Genomic DNA, 18,659 nt, shown 5'->3' on the forward strand with positions numbered 1-18,659 from the left:
ATGAATAAACACTCTCTTTCCCCATAGCGACAACAGCAAACCCTCACTCCAAAAATTAACCGTGACAGGTAACCGCGTACTTCAATGTAAAAAAACTGAAAAGACAGCGAAAGGAGGCTGTCTGTTATCGTTGTTTGCGGTTTCTTGTTACTATTTTTTGTGTTGATCTTATTTTTGTATAGTAATAAAAACCAAAGCAGGGACCACAACAGTTAAAAGTGGGGTCAACACCAAGCTGTTATTGTTCCATTTCCAATCTCTCAAGCTTTCATCCCCTGTCAAGATCTACTTTTTAACGCACACAAGTGCACACACAACCTGTGATTTGTTCAACTTCTTTGGATATTTTTGTTTGTTTATATAGAGAGAATGATCTTTAGGTCACAGAGATCTGAGAATTTCTGATTTAGAGGTATAGATTTGGAGTTCTCTTATTTGTTTTTGATACATTTGTTGTTTTGTCTCATTTTGTGAGTCTTCATTGTCTTTTGTGTTTCTGGGTTGGTTTAGAATTGGAAAGTTCGAACTGGGGCTTATGTCTTTTGAGAAGATCTTGCAAATATAACATCTGGTTTGTTGCCATTTGTTGGTTAGATGCAGTAATTGGTTAAAGTTACCATCTTTATTACCCGTAGCTCTTGATGTTGTCTTCTTATTTCATTTCCATGTGTAAACGCATTCTTAATTGCAGTTTATTGTTGTGTTTAATGATAGATCTAACACAAGTGTGGGTTTTGCATTTTTTTTAGTAACTTGAAATGTTCTTGTTTAAACATATTTTGAGGGTTGAATTACTACCTTGCGGTTTCCTTCAGCAATTTAGTTATTCACTTCCCTTGTTTCCAATGTGTTGAAATTTTATATGGTCTTTGCTACATTTCTACTGTTACATATGTTGTAGATTTTTTACTGTGTCTTGATGATTTGATCTCATTTTGGGCTTGGATTTCTTGTTTTAGCCCGAACAAGATTGATAAATTAAGCAATGGGGAAAAGAGGGAGTTGGTTCTCTGCTTTGAAGAAAGCCCTCGGTTCCTCTAAGGTTTGTTGGAGTTTTGGCCTATATATTCAACAAGGCTTTTGTAACTTGTAATTATTTCGAAATGTTGATAATCTTAAGTTCAGTTACCCTTTTCTTTTTAATTAGAAATCCAAATCAAAGAAGAAATGGTCAGAAAAAGAGAAGAACCGGGATCTAGGTGTTTCTTCACATGAAGAAACCGTTGCACCCTCTCTTTCTCCTCCTCGTACACCACCTCCTCCTACAGCAGAAGATGTGAAATTAACTGAAGCTGAGAACGAGCAGAGCAAGCATGCTTATTCCGTGGCGCTTGCCACTGCTGTGGCAGCTGAGGCAGCTGTTGCAGCCGCCCAGGCTGCCGCTGAGGTTGTTCGGCTTACTACAGTGGCACATTACTCTGGAAAATCGAAGGAGGAAATAGCTGCAATCAGGATTCAAACAGCATTTAGAGGATACCTGGTATGTTTTCTATGATTTTACTTGAGAAATTTCTTTATTTCTTACGGTTTCTTCATTTTCTTAGCAAGACATGTACTGTGTCCGTACAAGTTATCTGTCAAAACTTCCATGTATGACGGATCTGACTTTTAGGTTCTTTTGCTTTCTTTTTTACTTTTGTTTTTAATGTAATCAAACCTTCTACTTTTGTCGTGGAAACTTGGCCATACTTATTGGAGAACGTAATATACTTCTTAATCTACACCTTTTCATATTCTTCCTGTAATTAGTTGCATATAAGAACTGCTCTTGCTATTCCTGCTTTCAGGCGAGGAGGGCATTACGTGCTTTGAGAGGGCTGGTGAGATTGAAGTCATTGATACAAGGGCAATCTGTCAAACGGCAAGCAACTGCCACATTACGAGCCATGCAGACTCTTGCTCGTGTGCAGTCTCAGATTCGTGCAAGAAGGATCAGAATGTCCGAGGAAAATGAGGCCCTCCAACGGCAGCTCCAGCAGAAACATGACAAAGAACTTGAGAAGTTGAGAACTTCTGTAAGTGCGATCATCTCATACTTCTTTACCTGACTTTTTTGGATGTAGTTTTTTCCTGTTGCATTTTATGCAGTGGTTGCACAATTAGCATATGTGCCATTGCTTGTGCTTTGCATTCCCTTTACATGCCCTCCCTGTTTGCTATACAAAAAGTTAACCCGATTGTTTTCTGGGTTGCATCTGAATGCATATGTATTGTGAATGTGTGGATTTTTAGGAGAACAAATTTCTGTTTTGTTTTTGCACTCTCAGTCTTTTCCCTCCTCTGAACCCAAATTTACCCGAGTATTTTGCTGTCACATGCATTACACTGCTCTCGCTTTTGCCTTTCATTAATGGGTGTTTTTTTTCCCTTTTCTTTGCTTTGAAAGTTTGAATATTTTGTATTAACCTGTGCATATATATGTTTCATATGTTAAAGAACCATCTCAACCCAATAACTTAAGCTGTTAGGTGAGGTCCCAAGATATAATTTATATTATTCTCTAACATCATATACCTTTGCAACAGATTGGAGAACAATGGGATGATAGCCCACAATCAAAGGAAGAAGTTGAAGCCAGCCTACTACAAAAGCAAGAAGCTGCCATGAGAAGAGAAAGGGCACTGGCTTATGCATACTCGCATCAGGTAATTTAGTGGTTTTTTAAATAGTCCATTGTTGAAAAATTTTGTAACATAGCCTGTAACTTGTCATGTAATGGAGCATGCATTCTGAGTACCTTTAGCCAAAGAAAGAGAAAAAATTAAGTCAATATGCACAACTGGTGCTTAGTATCTTGCTTTTGGTGTTTTATTCCATCTTGCATTTTAGTACTTGTAATACTAGAAGACATTTAAGTAGTCTTGGTTATTTGGGAAATTCTGGCATATTTGAATTCAGGAATATTTTCAGATTTTCCCACTCCTTCCTGATGCAAAGTTCTGCTGATAAGTTAATGGACATGTGCGCACACACTGGGCACAAAAATAGCTTTTCAGATATCTCATGTGAAGACACTTGCTTTATAATTGTTGCTGCTCAATAAATAATGCCATTTCATTACAACTTTCCTTTTGCTCAGCAATGACTCGTGTTACTGAACTTAGTATTCAAGTAAAATGAACAAATTTGCTTACTTTTACTTCCATAGGGTGTCTTAACACTGGTATTTGTTAAATGGTTTCAAGCCAAATTGATCAATTTCCTCGAGAAATGTATTTTAAGAACACGGAGCAGATAAGAACCCTTTCTTGCTCGTTTACTGCAAAGGAATAGCGTTGGACACAAATATGAAACCAATGTTGCTTTTCATCAACAGTTTCCTGGAGTTTATCATTATTGTCTTGAAAGTTTCTACTCTGTACACACTTGTCCCAGAAAACCAAGAGTTTCTATTTTATACTCATCACAAAAATGTCAAAAGAAAGACGTGTCTAGAGCTTCTAATTTGTAATGCTAAAAGACTATCTATTTCTCATTCTTGAATCAAACTTCAATTTAAAACTAACATGGATGACTAATTTTTGTAAACAGCAAATGTGGAAGCAATCTTCAAAATCAGCAAATGCTACATTCATGGATCCAAACAATCCTCGTTGGGGATGGAGTTGGTTAGAGAGGTGGATGGCAGCCCGACCTTGGGAGAGCCGAAGCACAATAGATAACAATGATCGGGCCTCTGTTAAGAGTACAACAAGCCGTACCATGTCTCTTGGAGAAATCAGCAGAGCTTATTCTCGTCGTGATCTTAACCATGACAATAAAGCTTCTCCTGGTGCGCAAAAATCAAGTCGGCCTCCCAGTCGGCAATCACCTTCTACTCCCCCCTCTAAGGCACCATCTACATCTTCAGTAACAGGGAAAGCAAAGCCACCAAGCCCTAGAGGGAGTGCTTGGGGAGGAGACGAGGACTCCAGGAGCACATTCAGTGTCCAGTCTGAGCGCTATCGGAGACATAGCATAGCAGGGTCATCAATAAGAGATGATGAGAGTCTTGCAAGTTCGCCTTCAGTTCCAAGTTACATGGCACCCACACGGTCACAGTCAGCAAAGGCAAAATCCCGCTTGTCAAGCCCGTTAGGCATAGATAATAATGGGACACCAGATAAGGCATCAGTGGGTTATGTAAAGAAGCGGCTTTCCTTCTCTGCTTCACCAGCTGGAGCAAGGAGACACTCTGGTCCTCCTAGGGTGGATGCCAGTGCTGTTAAAGACATTCAAATGCACAGAGAAGAGAAAATGAGCAATGGAGCAAGCAGCAAGTAGTGCAGGAGACGCGAGAAAATTTTCATTTTAGATATCAGTGAGAAAAAAAACAAAAGATATAAAAATGGGTTTAGATTTTCATCTTCGCCTCCATTTTCTTCTTCGGTGTCTACTCTTTGTGAAACAAGTGAAGGGAGGGAATAAATGTGTTATTGTTGTGATTCATGTTCTCATCATCATTGTGATCACCGTTAACTCCTTATTCTTACAATTATTAGGGATGTGTCATTTGTTATATGTAGCAGGATTGCTTCTGGGGATGTTAACAATTTGATTTATTTAGTTGTAGTAGTCTTGTCGGAATAACTTCACCACTCTTCATCCTCTCTCTTCTCCGGTTAACTTGGTTTGTAATACTGTGACGGAAGAACTCGGTGTCCTGTGTTCATAATCAGATTTTTTTTTTTATCATTTGCTCGTTTCTAATTTGCCTGTATTCACACAAACCATATGTATGAATCTTTCTCCACTGAGAATGTTAGGAAGTTATCATCACCATTCAAATCTACCATTCCGATTTTCTGTTCTGTGCTAGTGCTATTTTACTGTCAACTGAGAGTATAAATTGAAGGCTCTTAGCATAAAACCAGAAGTGATAAACAGATGGTTGATTTCACAATTATAATCGTCATCATCAACAAGAACTGTGGCGGGAGGAATCCTCGCTGTTGAACAGTGAGATTCGTACTCTACCCGTTGAGTTATTCCGGGTACTAAAGAGACGTTGCAGCAACTCACAGTTTCATGTGGTTCGAGAGAACCTATTCTCAGCCCTATGAGCAACAACAAGCAGTAGGGCATATTGAATGCAGATCCCACCATCCTATGTCTTCCCAAGCACCACATCCTTACTTTAGCCTCTTTGATTTTTGAAGTTTCAGGATGGTTTGCTACCATTACTTTGTGAAATCTATTGTTAGATTCCTGTATTGTGTCAACAGTGAAATGGGTACGCTAACTATTGTTTGGTGCATTGTTACGTAAAAGATATGTTAGATGAAATGCATGTTAGAGTGGGTTTTTAAGATCCTTCGTGCTTCGTTTCAGTTGATTGATATAAAAAAAAAGTCCCTTGGTAAGTGTTTCTTCCTCTGTTTTGTTCTCTGGTTTCAATTTATTCCAGTTTAAGGTTTTTCAACGTGGCTGATGGCAGAGAATCAATGTTCTCAGGCTTGAATCGCAAATAAGCTCGGCAAAGGAGTCCCGTGACTTTTTAACAAGTCCCCAGGCATCTCCAGCCCTTCAAGAATTCAACTATGAGAATTCATACACGTTTTTATGAAGTGGGTCGGGTTATGGGTACCCGAATGGTACCCGACATCTGATAGGTCGGGCTTGGATACCCGAAATTCATACTTGTCGGGTTTTTGATTCTCTGTCTTCCTTTGCACTGATACTCTACTGCTGTTCTCCGAGCCTGAAAGCCACCAAAACGTAAGAGCTGAAGTTCGTTAATTCTTGAAGTAAGAAAAAACTTTTTCTGAGTTCTTTTCCATTCCAAGTTTTGTGTTTTTATAGAAAATTTGGTGATATTTTGGGCAGGAAAGGGAAAGTAATGGGGAAACTAGGAAAGAAAGCAGGGAAGTTTGCAGGGAAGAATTTACAGTCAGTGCTTAAAAGGAAGATGAAGGTCAAGTCTTTCTTCAAAAAGAAAACTGCTAAAAGTATGAATAAATTTGTTTTTGATACCTTCATTGCTTTCTTTTCTTTTGTGGTTGCTTGAGCTTGAGTTTGTGAGTAATTATTGGCTTAGGAGATTAGAGAGAAGACTCAGATGGAGAAAGAAAAGAAATATATGGTGGAAGCTAAAGAAAGCTATCGGGGCGCATTGTTTTGACCATGAAAGATTAGCTTCGTTTTTGTTTTCCTGTTAATATATGATAAAAAGCTTTTCTTAAATAGCTCATTTGGTTCTTATTGATATTAGTTCAGTTCATTTCTGCTTGTTTGCTTGTACAGGAGAATGATTTCGAGGATTGATATGTTTATTGATTTGAATTAGCTCTTTAAAATCCTTATCTTGTACACAGAAACAATGAAGTTGAGATCTTAAAGATGTTTCCCATGGTGTCGTATTTGGTGAAGATGACAGTGATATGGACCAGGATGATTCGGATAGTGACGGATATTTATCTGAGGTTTTGAAATTTGTTATGCCAACTCCCTTTTTTCCGGTAAACTTAACTTGCCATATTTCCTCTGTTAGGATTTCTAACATTTTTGGTTCCGGTAAAATTTCAGGATGCAAGCTGTTCATATAATGGTGAAACTGAAAGTGAGAATCATCTAAAAGGTCAGGATATCATCACCAGTTTTTCTGGTATTTTTTAGTCTTTTAAATTATAATTTGCCTTTATATTTATGTTTTTAGTAATATGCATGCAAAGAACAATGGTGATGGTGATTTATCAGTCAGAACAAGGAAATTCATTTAGAACTGGCACAGAAAATGACAAGGTTGAACGGCTTGAAAGCCAAGGTGATGAGATCATAATCTTCTTTTTTTTTTTTTCAGAAAACAAAGTTTTTTAGGATTTTATATCTATTCGATCTTGGGTAATATTTCCCATATAGCACTTCAGTTTGTTGGTCAAGGCTAAATTTTGTGAGTGCTAAAATCTAAAACTATCATAAATTAATCGTGAAGGGGAAATCTGTGATTGCTTTGACCTCGTGTCAATAATCTGCAATATTTTTTGGCATTTACATGCTTATCAGACAACCTTTGATATTAAATTTATCTTATTTACTTCTGCACTCCAAATGCCTTCTAGGAGCAGAATCCATTTTTATGAATTTACTGTCATCATGTAGAGATTCAACTAAGCATTGTCACTTAAAATTTGACAGGATCCAGAATTTGCCAAGTTTTTGGAAAGCAACAAGGAACGTCTTCAGACATTATGGGATGAGGAAAATATAAGCTATTAAGTCTTGATCTCCTGTTCCTGGACTTTTAATATCTTGAGAATGTAAATGTGTGGATATTGTGCTAATTCTAGGCACCATTAGCTTGTATATCTATCTTATAACCACTTGATGTTTAAAATATATAGCTGTCATCTATATTATTGTCCATACGATCTGTTTTAAGATGAAAAGTTGCTCCGTCCATCGAAGTTCGTAATTTCTAGTAATCAAACCTTATACTCAGTCTGCTTTGTGTACCTTTTTTTCCCTCCCTTTAACAAGTTTTAACCATCTCTTCCTTCACGGAAGTATCCAGACGAAGAAGAGACTAGTGAGAATGACAGGCTATCTGCAAATGAAATAGGGAAGTTGAGTAGTTCTACTGTTGATTCTTTATGTGTAGTACTCAAGGAGCAGAATAATGTACCTGCTTTTGTGAGGCTATGAAATGAGTACAGGGCTGCATGACACTATGGATCTGAATCATCCACCATTGATGGAGACAGCTGCACTTTTGGCAAGATCTTGACATTCATGCTTCATAAGGCTGGTAACATATTCCATGAAATTCTGGGAATATCTTGCTCCAATGAAAGGAAAGAGGTCATCTTGGAACTGAAGAATACCTCCAAATGGAAAACTTTGAAACCACTAGTCAAGTCTTACGTATGAAGTACCCTGTTTCTCCTGAACAAGGTTACCGACTCTAAGATTTGCAGCTGGCAGTGTGCTATCTGGGTTGCATTTATTTTTGTAAATATACATGACTATGATCTGCAGCCTCTATACGATAATTCAGATCATAAATGGAGTAGCTGTTCTGTTTCCAGGACCAAGATACATGCCTTTAAGAGTTAAATGTAACCAATGGTTGAATACTCTCTGGATCTAGTGGGTTTTTCATTCCCATTACATCATTAATGCTGGATATTTTGGAATATAATATAGGCAAGGAGAGTTGGAAACCTGGAAAGGACTTTAGCTTTTCTTCTGCGGTTAAGGTCAGTACAAAATTTTACTTGCCCTGGGCTGAGTTTCTTATGTGGCTCGCATCGCAACGTTAATTAGTTTGGTAATATTTGTTCGAATCTTTTATACCTGATCTCTTTCAATGTCAATTAGTTGGTTCCTAAAATCCACCTGGTAACTCTTTGGCATCAAGTATACTGCACACCTGGTAAAGCTAACAGTGTTGTTTCCTGTGCAGTTGCCAAAGCATTGGCTTAAATCTCAAAACTTCCAGGATGAACGTGTTTTTTTCAGCTATTGAGCTGTTGGCAGTGCACTGTGCTCAGCGGAGCCATCACAAATCATTTCCTGATCCTGAAATTATTCCAATCATCCATTTGAGTAAAATTCATGAGATGACTACTATTGAGAGTTTAAGGCATGTGGTGAAGCGTTTTATTGATCAGGTATTCTTTTCCAAAGAGTATGGCATTCAATTGTATCCAACAATATGGATTTCTAAAGAGGTTGAAACTTAGTTTATATTACATGTCAGCATAATAATTGCCATGAAAGCTGTAGAGTGTAGTTGCAATCCTTATGGAGGTCTACATGGAGAACCAACCCAACTTGGGCCCAAGCAATAGATGCTTTCAGCATCTTGTTATTTTGACACTGGAAAATTCTTACATTTTGATCATGCTAGTTCTTGTCTATCTCTTCTTTTCTGTTTTCATAAATTTAACCATAATCGTTGATATTCAACAGTGCTTTTATCACTGTTAATGATTTATGGTGATTCTTGTAAGGATGTATGATTCACATAACATTGTTTCCCGTGCTTGTTTTTAACTGTAGGTAGAGCAGAACGTGGAGTATGTGCATAAGAAGAGGGATGAGGTTTCTTTTTCACCAAATGATCAGCAATCTGTTGAATCATTTCTTCAAGTTTGCTTTTTAGTCCTCTGCAGGCGTCTGTGACCCATTCTCTTGTAGTGTTAGATGGATGTCACATGTTCTAAATTTGATTTGTGGTTGATTTGCAGCTTGAAATATGCGGTGGAGATGCTCCGTTACACATTATTACATTAGTGTCATTGGAAAAGCTGGTTCTAGAAATCTACTTATGAATGGAAAAATAAGTAATATCTAGACATCTTTTCCCTTTACTTGGCCTTACTTTTTACTATTAATTTGCTGCAGTCAATGGCTTGTGGTGTTATGGCGTGAGTTTATTTAGAAATCTTTTTCCCTTCTATAAAAACCTGTTAAAACAAGCACGGGGCAATTGAGCGAGGTGTATTTTGACGTATTTGGGCATGACACTGGTCGAAACCAAATGTTAGCTTTGGGCTGACAATTGAGTTATTCTGATGCTTCATTCCACATTTTTGGCGAATGTTGATATTCAATGACACGTGGAAAAGGCAGTCAAGTATGTTTAGAGCTATGTAGGAGCTTCAGGTCTGTGTTGGTTTCGATATGGTGAGAAATCAAATTTGTTCAAATTGGATTTGATTTACTTGATGGAGATTCCAGTACATCCCCAGTCTTGTTAGTCCAAGACCAGTAGAAATAAGGTCATACTGGGTCAAGCCTAGTGTAGTTGTCTCTAGCAGGAATGTTGTGTAATTTGTCACTGCATTGGCTCACCCATTTTTGGCGTGCCCCTTTATAGCAGTGAAGATTGGATAGTAACTCTGTGCAATCTCTTGTAAATCTGTATAATTTGACTACGAGATCTAAAAACAAAATTGAAAAGGGCTCTTAAAATATGATATTTGCTGCAGTTCTCTGGATCAGAAGAAATCAAAAGAAAAGAGGCAACAGCCTCCAAAGAAGGCAATGGATGTGGACTTGGCTGTTAATGGTGAAGGAGATTCGCAATAAATAGAAGTGTATTTGGTGAGATGTAAACAGCGGAAAGAAATGGAAGAAACTCAGCTTTCCTGCCACCATTTTCGATGTTTTGTAAGATTACAGAAACTATCAGTTTTTGCTAGTTATAGTTTCTTACAGAAATTTTGATGTGCTCCATGTTTAGGCTTCTAAAAATTCTTCAAAACCGACATTCAAGTTCATTTCTGTTTAGACTGGATATATTAGGCCTGACAAATCCCTGTCAGTGAGTTTTGTTCACCAAATTTACGAGACCAAGCTTCAAGTTTTGAGCTGGCATTTGTCGTTCAAAAGTACCTGTTTGTTTTGAATGTCAAAGCTAGCTTGCTAGTACCTAAATTACATTTTGTCAGTTGAATTCAATTTTGTTCATGGTTTGCAATTAGGTTTCCTTAACCAGGACCCATCTTCGGTGTTCTGGGACTGGGACCATGGAGAAGTGCGACTGATCTGCCGAGGCATTGTAATTTGTATAACATCTTGTAATCACTTATCAATATTGGAACAAGTGTGAATACGTGCATACAGAGTACTCAATTATCATGTGTTCATGATCTAAGCCATGTTCATGTACAGTCCCTAAGAACAAAATTTTAATGGTGATATGCCTCTATAATTGAACATTCTTTAATTCTCTCGTCAGCCATCCCTAGCTCCCTGTTGAATACTAGCTAGAGAGTCAGGCCCGTTTGTGATTACAAAAAATGAACATCTTAGTTTACCGTTGCATTTCAATTTCTCTCGGTCAATCTTGGCCTGGTTAACCATACACGCTGCCAGGAGTACTCCTCTGACCTCTCACGCAATGGGTGCGCTAGCAAACGAGGCCTAATTAGCCATGGCACACGAATGATGACTGTTGTGCCTTAAAACCCTAAGCAAACTCCACAGTCCCTTCCCTCTCTTCTTGCTACTCATTTCAATTCCCTTTTCGGATTGAAACATCTTCGACGGACTCTTCTTGTTCTGCCTCGTCTTAATATCGCTCAGCTCCATCTCCATTGGAAATCTTCCAACTCCAAATGCCGAAAAGTACCATCTTGGCTTTACCGGGGTCACTAGTATCGATACCTTCTTCATCGAAAAGTCATTCTTATCATCGCATTTCCTTGTTGCCAACCCATGATTCTCTGATAGAGGCACTTGCAAAGCCTTGTCACTCTTTTCCTGTAGCTGCTTTGACGGTGTTGTCCTTGGCTTGTTGAAAGAGGATGATTTCCAAGGGAATCTAAAGCTCTTCTTGGAATCCTTCGCTTTCTTTGTGCTTCCGGCCAGGTTCTCTGCCTTTTCTTCTACTGTTTCTCCTCTGTAAGGAATGAGCTTTCCACAAAAGATGATATTATCTGAGGGATAGGCTGAAGCGGCGAAGTCTTCGCTGAAGAACTCGAAGAAATCTTGATCAAAAGACGTTTCCAAGTTTTGATCTTCTTTGGAGAAGTCATCCCAATCAGAAGCACAGTTGTACAATGGAAGATCACAAAGAGATAGTGTTTCTGCTTCATCATCAAAATCTTGCAACTCACTGTCCTCTTGTAGCTGTCGAAGGCTCATTTCTTTCGCAACCATTGTGAATATCAAACAATGGCAAGAAAAGGTGAGGATCCAAAAAGAATTAAGAAGAGATTCTTGATGAAGGAAGTCTGTAAATGGCTTTGCTGTAGTTTGATGAGAAAAACTGGCAAAGTTGTCACCACTATATATTACACGTTCAACAGAAGCTCAAAGGAAGATGCTTTGACATGATGCTTAGAGATAGTTGGTGAATTAATGGGGAGTGGGGGCGGCTTCTAGAGGGCAAAGAAAAAAGAAAAATAAATTAATATGGCAAGTATCACGGATAGTTTTAGAAATTCTTTGATTCTAGAACAGCAGGCGGTCATAGATAGACAAGTGGGTTCTTATTGCCTTGGGTGTCAAGTTTTTCTATCGGTTGATGAGACTCCATTAACGCATCTTAAGGCTGCTCTTCTTTCTACCTTTCCTTTTTTTAATATTTCTTCTCTCTTTGGCTCGGCCTTCTAGTATATTTTACTAGTTAGTTAGTACAGAGTTTGTCTCTACGTTGCTGTCTTTTCTGAGAAAGAAAATATAGGAGACTATGTCGAGCTTTCATGTGATGCCGGAGAGATTCTACTTCTCCTACTATCATGCACGCAATTAATATTTTAGAAAATAATAATAATAATAATAATTTAGCAACGTCCATGGGACCATAAATTTCATGTTGGAATCAGTGTATTCGTGATTTTAAAATAATATTATTTTATTTTTTAAAAATAAATTAAGATAAAATCTTTTTATATTAATAATTTTAAATCTTTTTTTTTATTGTTAAGCTTTGTAAAGGGGATGGGTTTTTTACTTCTTGATAAAGAACGTGATTGATATTGTTATTTTGGACTAGTTCTCTGCCTTAATTAGCACTCAACTGATGCTGTGGTCTCCCACGTGTTGAGATCTAGAATGACAATGACCTCATCAGAATATTCTTGGTCAGCGAGGATATTTCTTTTTGGGTGCTAAATTCTTGTTAGCAAGTATGTTGGCACTGTATCATTCGAGGACTGGTTGTGTGTAATTCTTTCATTTTATATTGTTAGTGATAAAAGGAGAATTAACCTCACTTAAAAAAGAAGCTTAGTCCGGAAATTAGTATGTAAAGGACATAACTGCTTATATTTTTATTATTTTTTTAAGGTGATGTAATAGTTGATTTTTAAAGTGTTTTTTGTTTAAAAATATATTAAAATAATATTTTTTTTTAATTTTTTAAAATTATTTTTGATATCAACACATCAAAATGATCTGAAAATATCAAAAAAATATTAATTTGAAGTAAAGATAAAAATAAATAAAATTCAATTTTTTTCAGAAAAACTTTTAAAATGTAGAAGCAAACAGGATCATAAAATACATTGGCTTTCTGGTATAAAATAGCGTGACCAACTATAATAACCCGATATTAATATATCAATCTAGAACTTTGTAATTTTTTTTTAACAACTCAGTTGAGAATATTATCACATACATTTATACATAGCAACAATTTATTTCTTTTTTTTAACCATAAAATCATAACAGAATGATCTGATTAATGAATTGATTACAACGATTAATTCAATCTTATAATTTTACCTTACATTCAAGATCTTTCATGACTCAAGCACAACATATCAATACATGTCCCGCAAGAACTTAGTATTTAAACCCCTTCTGTGAGGAGGCACCTCTTCTCCCAAAGTTACGGGGTTATTTTGTTGAGTTTTTTAGAGAGGGTTGTCTCACGCTCGTAGGTATATCCTTCTGTTGAAGGTCGTTTGAGCTTTTCCTCTGAGCATGACATGAGTAACTTCAACATCGTACCACCTGGTACTCGAACATGTTTAATTCCATGAGAATTAACTTCAATGACCATTTTCAGCTAACCTAGTCCCCTCCATCCCTCGCTGGTACAGTAATAGTCATCTGTTGTCCATCAACTACACCTTTCAGCTTGAACTCACACCCTGACTCACCCTCCATGGACAAAACTTGCGGAGAAACCCTTAGGTTTCCAGGGACCAATGTTTTACTTTACTCAAGCCGATATCAACCAAGCAGGGAAAGATCAGGCTGATCTGATATTGCACTAAAAAGGAAGAATCATTGATTGCCGATCCCCGTAAGAAAGAATAAAGCGCCTCTTGAAAAGTCATGATTCCGATCCCGTTCCCTCAAGCCTTTTGTAAGACTTCGCTTCTTTCCTTTGCAACACCATAAGCAGTATTCTCCCTGTGAATCCTCAGGTCTGTGAATGCCTTTCGAGGATAATTACCCTTTCTTTCGGAATCTATCTTTGGCTAATCAGTGCCAATTATAGTACTTAAGTTGTTGCTAATCTCTCGTTTTTATTATTCTCCTTCATTTTAAATTATAATTGATTTTTTCTCTCAAAAACAAAGCCAAAATGAAATAAATCCCCATTCCATATTATATCTGATTTTCAAGAAATTGTTATACAACCCCACTTTAGTCTACCTAACGAGAATGATTTATTTATTAATTTTTGGAGTAAAAAAAAAAATCTATAAGGGGCTCTTTTGCTTGCTAAAAAAAATAATCAAGTAAAATCATGCTTTAATTTACAGTAATATTATGGCCAAATATAAGAGAAATCAATTAACATTAGAGTATTGTTAATCCTAACCTCTTTTTTTTTTTTTTACTTAAGAACAGTGCAATATTTACTGTGACTTAGCACATACTTTTCTTTTTCGTAATTAATGACTTATTAATTACTGATTATGAAATGGAATTTGTTTTTTTCGCATGGAATTCAAAGTGGAGCAAAGTTACATCCTATACCTTAAACTCGGTAAAGTGTTCCATCATGTCTAAGGCTTGAGTTTTAGGTTTTAACTAGATTATTTGGATTAATTTTTATTTTAAAAAAATTAAAATTATATTGTTTTAATAAAAAAAAATTAATAAGTTGCAACATAGTTTTGCTTGGTCATACCAGGTCATAATTTTTCCTATTTTTTTTTATCCAGGCCTGATTTCAATCTTAAATTGATCAAATTTTCGTAAAATCAGGTAAAATTATGATATAGACTTTTCTTAAAACAAATCAAGTGTGTGGAATAAACTAATTAATTTATAATGATTGGCAGGGAAGAATTTGGGGTCCACCCCCCTAAAAAAAAAAGGAGTTCTAAAATTTTGTCGAAATCCACCCTTTAATTTGTGCATACAAATTTAATTTTATATAAATTCTATCAAATAGACCTCCAAAATTAAAAATTATACAATTCTGTCCTCCGAAATGTAACATCTGGGATTCGCCCCTGATGATTATTCTTTTTGCCTCAACATGAAAGGGTCGTAATTTGATTGATTATAACGATATAATTCTTAAGCAAATTCTAGACTAGAGAGAATCAGGAGCTTGGTGTGCTGAACAACAACTGCTACCAAAGCTCAAATTAAAAGTAAGAAATGCAATCAACTGAAGCTTCACCCCTACACGAACCACGCAAATTCTTCTTCTCTCTCTTTTCTTTGCTCCTCCTATCCTTTTTATCACTCTCATTTGCAGATGAAAACATCGCTGGAGTTGAACTCCTCTTACTTTGCCTCGTCTTCAAATCACTGATCAAACCAATCTCCATTGCAAACTTCGCAGCTCCTGATCTTATCGAATGAGATACTGACTTCATCAAGGGTGGCAAGTCTGATCCCTTTCTCATTGAAGAATCATACTTATCAACACTTAATTTCCTACCTCCATGCCCTTTGTCAGTACTTCCACAATCCTCGCGATCGCTCTTTTCTTGTTTCTTTTTCTTTGGTGAAGCATTGCTTCTTTCGGCAGCTCTCTCAGTTGACTTACTCGAAGAGTGCGATAATTTTGACGGGGAGATGGAGCTCTTCCTGGTAAGTTTTGATTTGTCTGTAATTTCCTGGTACTTCTGTGCTGTTTGATCAGCTACTACTTTTTCTCCTTTGTAAGGTATGAGCTTTCCACAAAAGATGATGCTGTCTGAAGAATGAGCTGTAGAGGCATCGCTGAAAAACCCAAAGTGATCTTGATGATCAAAAGAGAAGTTATCCCTGTGAGCACTGTCGAAGTTGTTTGATGAAAGATTACAAAATGTGAACGCTTCTTCTACATCTTCAAAATCTAGCAAGCCGGTATTTTCCTGTACTGCTTCAGGGTTATAATCCTGGCCGGCACCTATAATCATGGTGTGATCATCAGAAAATGGAGGAGAAAAGGATACGGTTCAAGCAAGTAATCAATTAGGGACCAAGGAGGGCTTATTGAAAAAATCAAATGATGGGGGGGGGTAATCAAGGAGTCCAAGTATATAAAATTATATGTAGAGGAAATTAAGAGATAGACAGAAGGGAATGAGCTTTGGTTGATGTTGATGGAATTGGCTACTTCTAGAAAGACTATAAATATATACAGCAAGAAATGCATGCATTCTGGGCTTGAATCTTTCAAGATTTCCTTGATTTATTAGCGTTCATGCATGTCATCTCTTTCTCTTCTCTCATTAACGAGTTGCGTTGGATTCTATATTAGATTTTGATAATTACATGCATTTAGACTTGGCTTATATGGTAGGAAGCGTGCTGTTTGTTTCCTAAATTAATATATTTCTATGAATGTCCTGTTCGAGCACAAATAGGATGGATAAGATCCAATCTTCGTATACAGAAATTCTCAGGAAAACTTCAGATTTGCCTTGTCCGTTTAAGGCTACCCACCCATGTCCTAATCGAAAAAAATAAATCAACGTCAGTGGATATATATATATATATATATATGGTTACGATGAATTGAAACGATGGTAGGTGGTGGGACGTGTGTGATTTGGCTTCGAAACTTCGTGACGTATAAAATGGACCAACATACACGGCGTTTGGGTTTTTTTTAATTGGCAAAGTTATATTTTTTTAATTTATAGGGAGATTTTATCAATGTCAGACAGGTAAGGAAAAAAACTACTTTTTTAAGGTATAAATTAATTTGAATTTCCTAAAAAAAACACAAAACAAGTTTGAACTTCAAAACCCATTAACATGTATTTTTGAGTCGGTTTCATACTTTGTATTTGTTTTTGAAACTCGTCTTGCCTTGCCTTGCCATGATGATTAAATTTAGTGACTCATTGATCTAGACACCAAGTATCAATAAAAAAAAATTGATCTCCTACTTTTTACAAAAACAATGTTTTTTTAAAAAAAAATTAAAAGAAAATAGATATTACAGATTTAATTAACTCGGGTCAATTCTAGATTCGCAGCCTGAACTTTAAACATGTAAACCCCTAATCACGCCTTATAACTAATGCTTCAAATGATAAATTAAAATTGGCATAACCTCTGTTTATGTATGTAGAATAACGCTGATTCTAATTGAGGATGGTCTAGTTGGGATTTAATTTCAAAGGCAAGTCATTAAAGTATATTTTTTCTATCTTTGCCGTGAATGGTGTCTTAGTTTTAGGTTAAATAAGTATCACATGACCGTTAAAATGAACAAAAACGGTAAGTCAATATATCTCATTTAAAGTTTAGTCCAACACAGTTTTTTTATATTATATTTGATAGGATTGTAACAATTGTTTTTTAAAATATTTTTTATTTAAAAATATATTTAAATTATAAATTATTTTAATTTTTTAAATTTATTTTTTATATTAGCACATCAAAATAATCCAATAACATAAAAAAAATTAAATGTTAAATAAATAAAATTTCAACCGTAATACCAAACTCCCTCTAAACCAATTAGATTGTAAATTTAATATTGATATGTATAATTTTATAAGATGCTCTGGAAATACAATCTTACATAAGAACACAGTAAAAGCAAAGAAATGTGCGTAGTGATTCCATGTCTGTTTTTAAAATTGGTGAAGCATTGATTGCGCTCAAGATCAACTGATTAATTAACTTCAAAAGCAGTCGCATGTAAGAATCTTCAAACTGCTTTTACAGTTGCGGTCGCACTCTGTTTGACTGGTTGATTCTGCGCACCCATGCATTGCATGGTCTTCATGTAAATTCAAGGGAAAGACCCATCAACACGTCAATAACCATTTTACTTTTACTTTTTTCTGAACTATCTATTGAGTAATTAAGCAACTTCACCTGTATAATGTGATCTAAACCTGGAAAAAGGTATTATAAATTGTAATTATTAGTGCACTGTAGGAATTTTCTATTGTTGTCTTGGGAATTTATTTCTTGTGGTAATAATTATTTTTTAAAATATTTTTTTATTTGAAAATATATCAAATAATATTTTTTAAAAAAATTATTGATTATTTATTTATGTATGCTAAAGCAGCAAATTTATCTTTTTTTTTTCCCGCGCGCAGGCATGGAGATCATTGGTCATATTAGTTTATCCAACCGTCCATTTCAGATTAAATGCTTGATTTACTTGATAGAGAGTTGAAACAATTATTTTGTAGAAGCTTTTGTTGTTGTAAAGTTTTTTAATTTTTTTTCCGAAACAGAGTTAATAAACTATAATCATATAAAATGTGCGGAATAAATTAAGTAAAACATACGATTTGAGTCTTGGAACTCCACCATGAAAGGATCTTAATTAATTAATCGGATGATAATAATTTTCAAATACTTTCTGGTTGAATATTAGAGAAAATGTACGCTACTGAATAGTATATATCCTCTACAAAAAAAATATATTTTTTATTTTTTTTATTTTTTACATATCCTCTATCTTGATTACTAAACTGTAGACTAAGGAGAAACAACAACGTACTTGGCCTACTGAACAACAACGGTGACCAAAGCTTAACTCAAACTGGTGGAATGCAACCAAGAGAAGCTTTACCCCTGAACAAACCCCACAAAGTCTTCTCTCTCTTTCCCTTGCCACTCTTATCCGTTTGGTGACACTCATCATTGAACGGAAGCTTCCTGGCTGGAGGTGTACTCTTCTTACCTTGCCTCATCCTGATATCACTCAAATCCATCTCCATTGGAAACTTCCCAACTCCTAATCTAAAAGAATAACATCCTGAGTTCATCAAGGGTGACAAGTCTGGTCCTTTTCTCATTGAACAGTCATACTTACGATCAACACTTAATTTCCTGGTTGCATATCCCTTGTTAGT

General features: G+C 36.0%; 2 protein-coding genes and 1 pseudogene across 2 annotated transcripts; 2 read left to right on the forward strand and 1 right to left on the reverse strand.

Moving 5' to 3' along the window:
• Positions 1 to 151: 151 nt before the first annotated feature.
• LOC7489631 (protein IQ-DOMAIN 3) lies at positions 152 to 4,674 on the forward strand. The gene is made up of 6 exons (XM_002315246.4): positions 152 to 412; positions 960 to 1,042; positions 1,148 to 1,480; positions 1,788 to 2,015; positions 2,526 to 2,645; positions 3,532 to 4,674. The coding sequence occupies exons 2-6, from the start codon at positions 986 to 988 to the stop codon at positions 4,261 to 4,263; spliced, it is 1,470 nt and encodes a 489-aa protein (XP_002315282.2). The 5' UTR covers positions 152 to 412; positions 960 to 985; the 3' UTR covers positions 4,264 to 4,674.
• Positions 4,675 to 5,818: 1,144 nt separating this feature from the next.
• On the forward strand, positions 5,819 to 9,219 carry LOC7489633 (protein REBELOTE-like; annotated as a pseudogene).
• Positions 9,220 to 10,848: 1,629 nt separating this feature from the next.
• Positions 10,849 to 11,586, reverse strand: LOC7489634 (uncharacterized). The gene has a single exon (XM_024610725.1). The coding sequence runs from the start codon at positions 11,584 to 11,586 to the stop codon at positions 10,849 to 10,851; it is 738 nt and encodes a 245-aa protein (XP_024466493.1).
• Between the last annotated feature and the right edge of the window lie 7,073 nt (positions 11,587 to 18,659).

The sequence above is a fragment of the Populus trichocarpa genome, chromosome 10 (assembly GCF_000002775.5).
Source record: "Populus trichocarpa isolate Nisqually-1 chromosome 10, P.trichocarpa_v4.1, whole genome shotgun sequence".
Lineage (NCBI taxonomy): Eukaryota > Viridiplantae > Streptophyta > Magnoliopsida > Malpighiales > Salicaceae > Populus > Populus trichocarpa.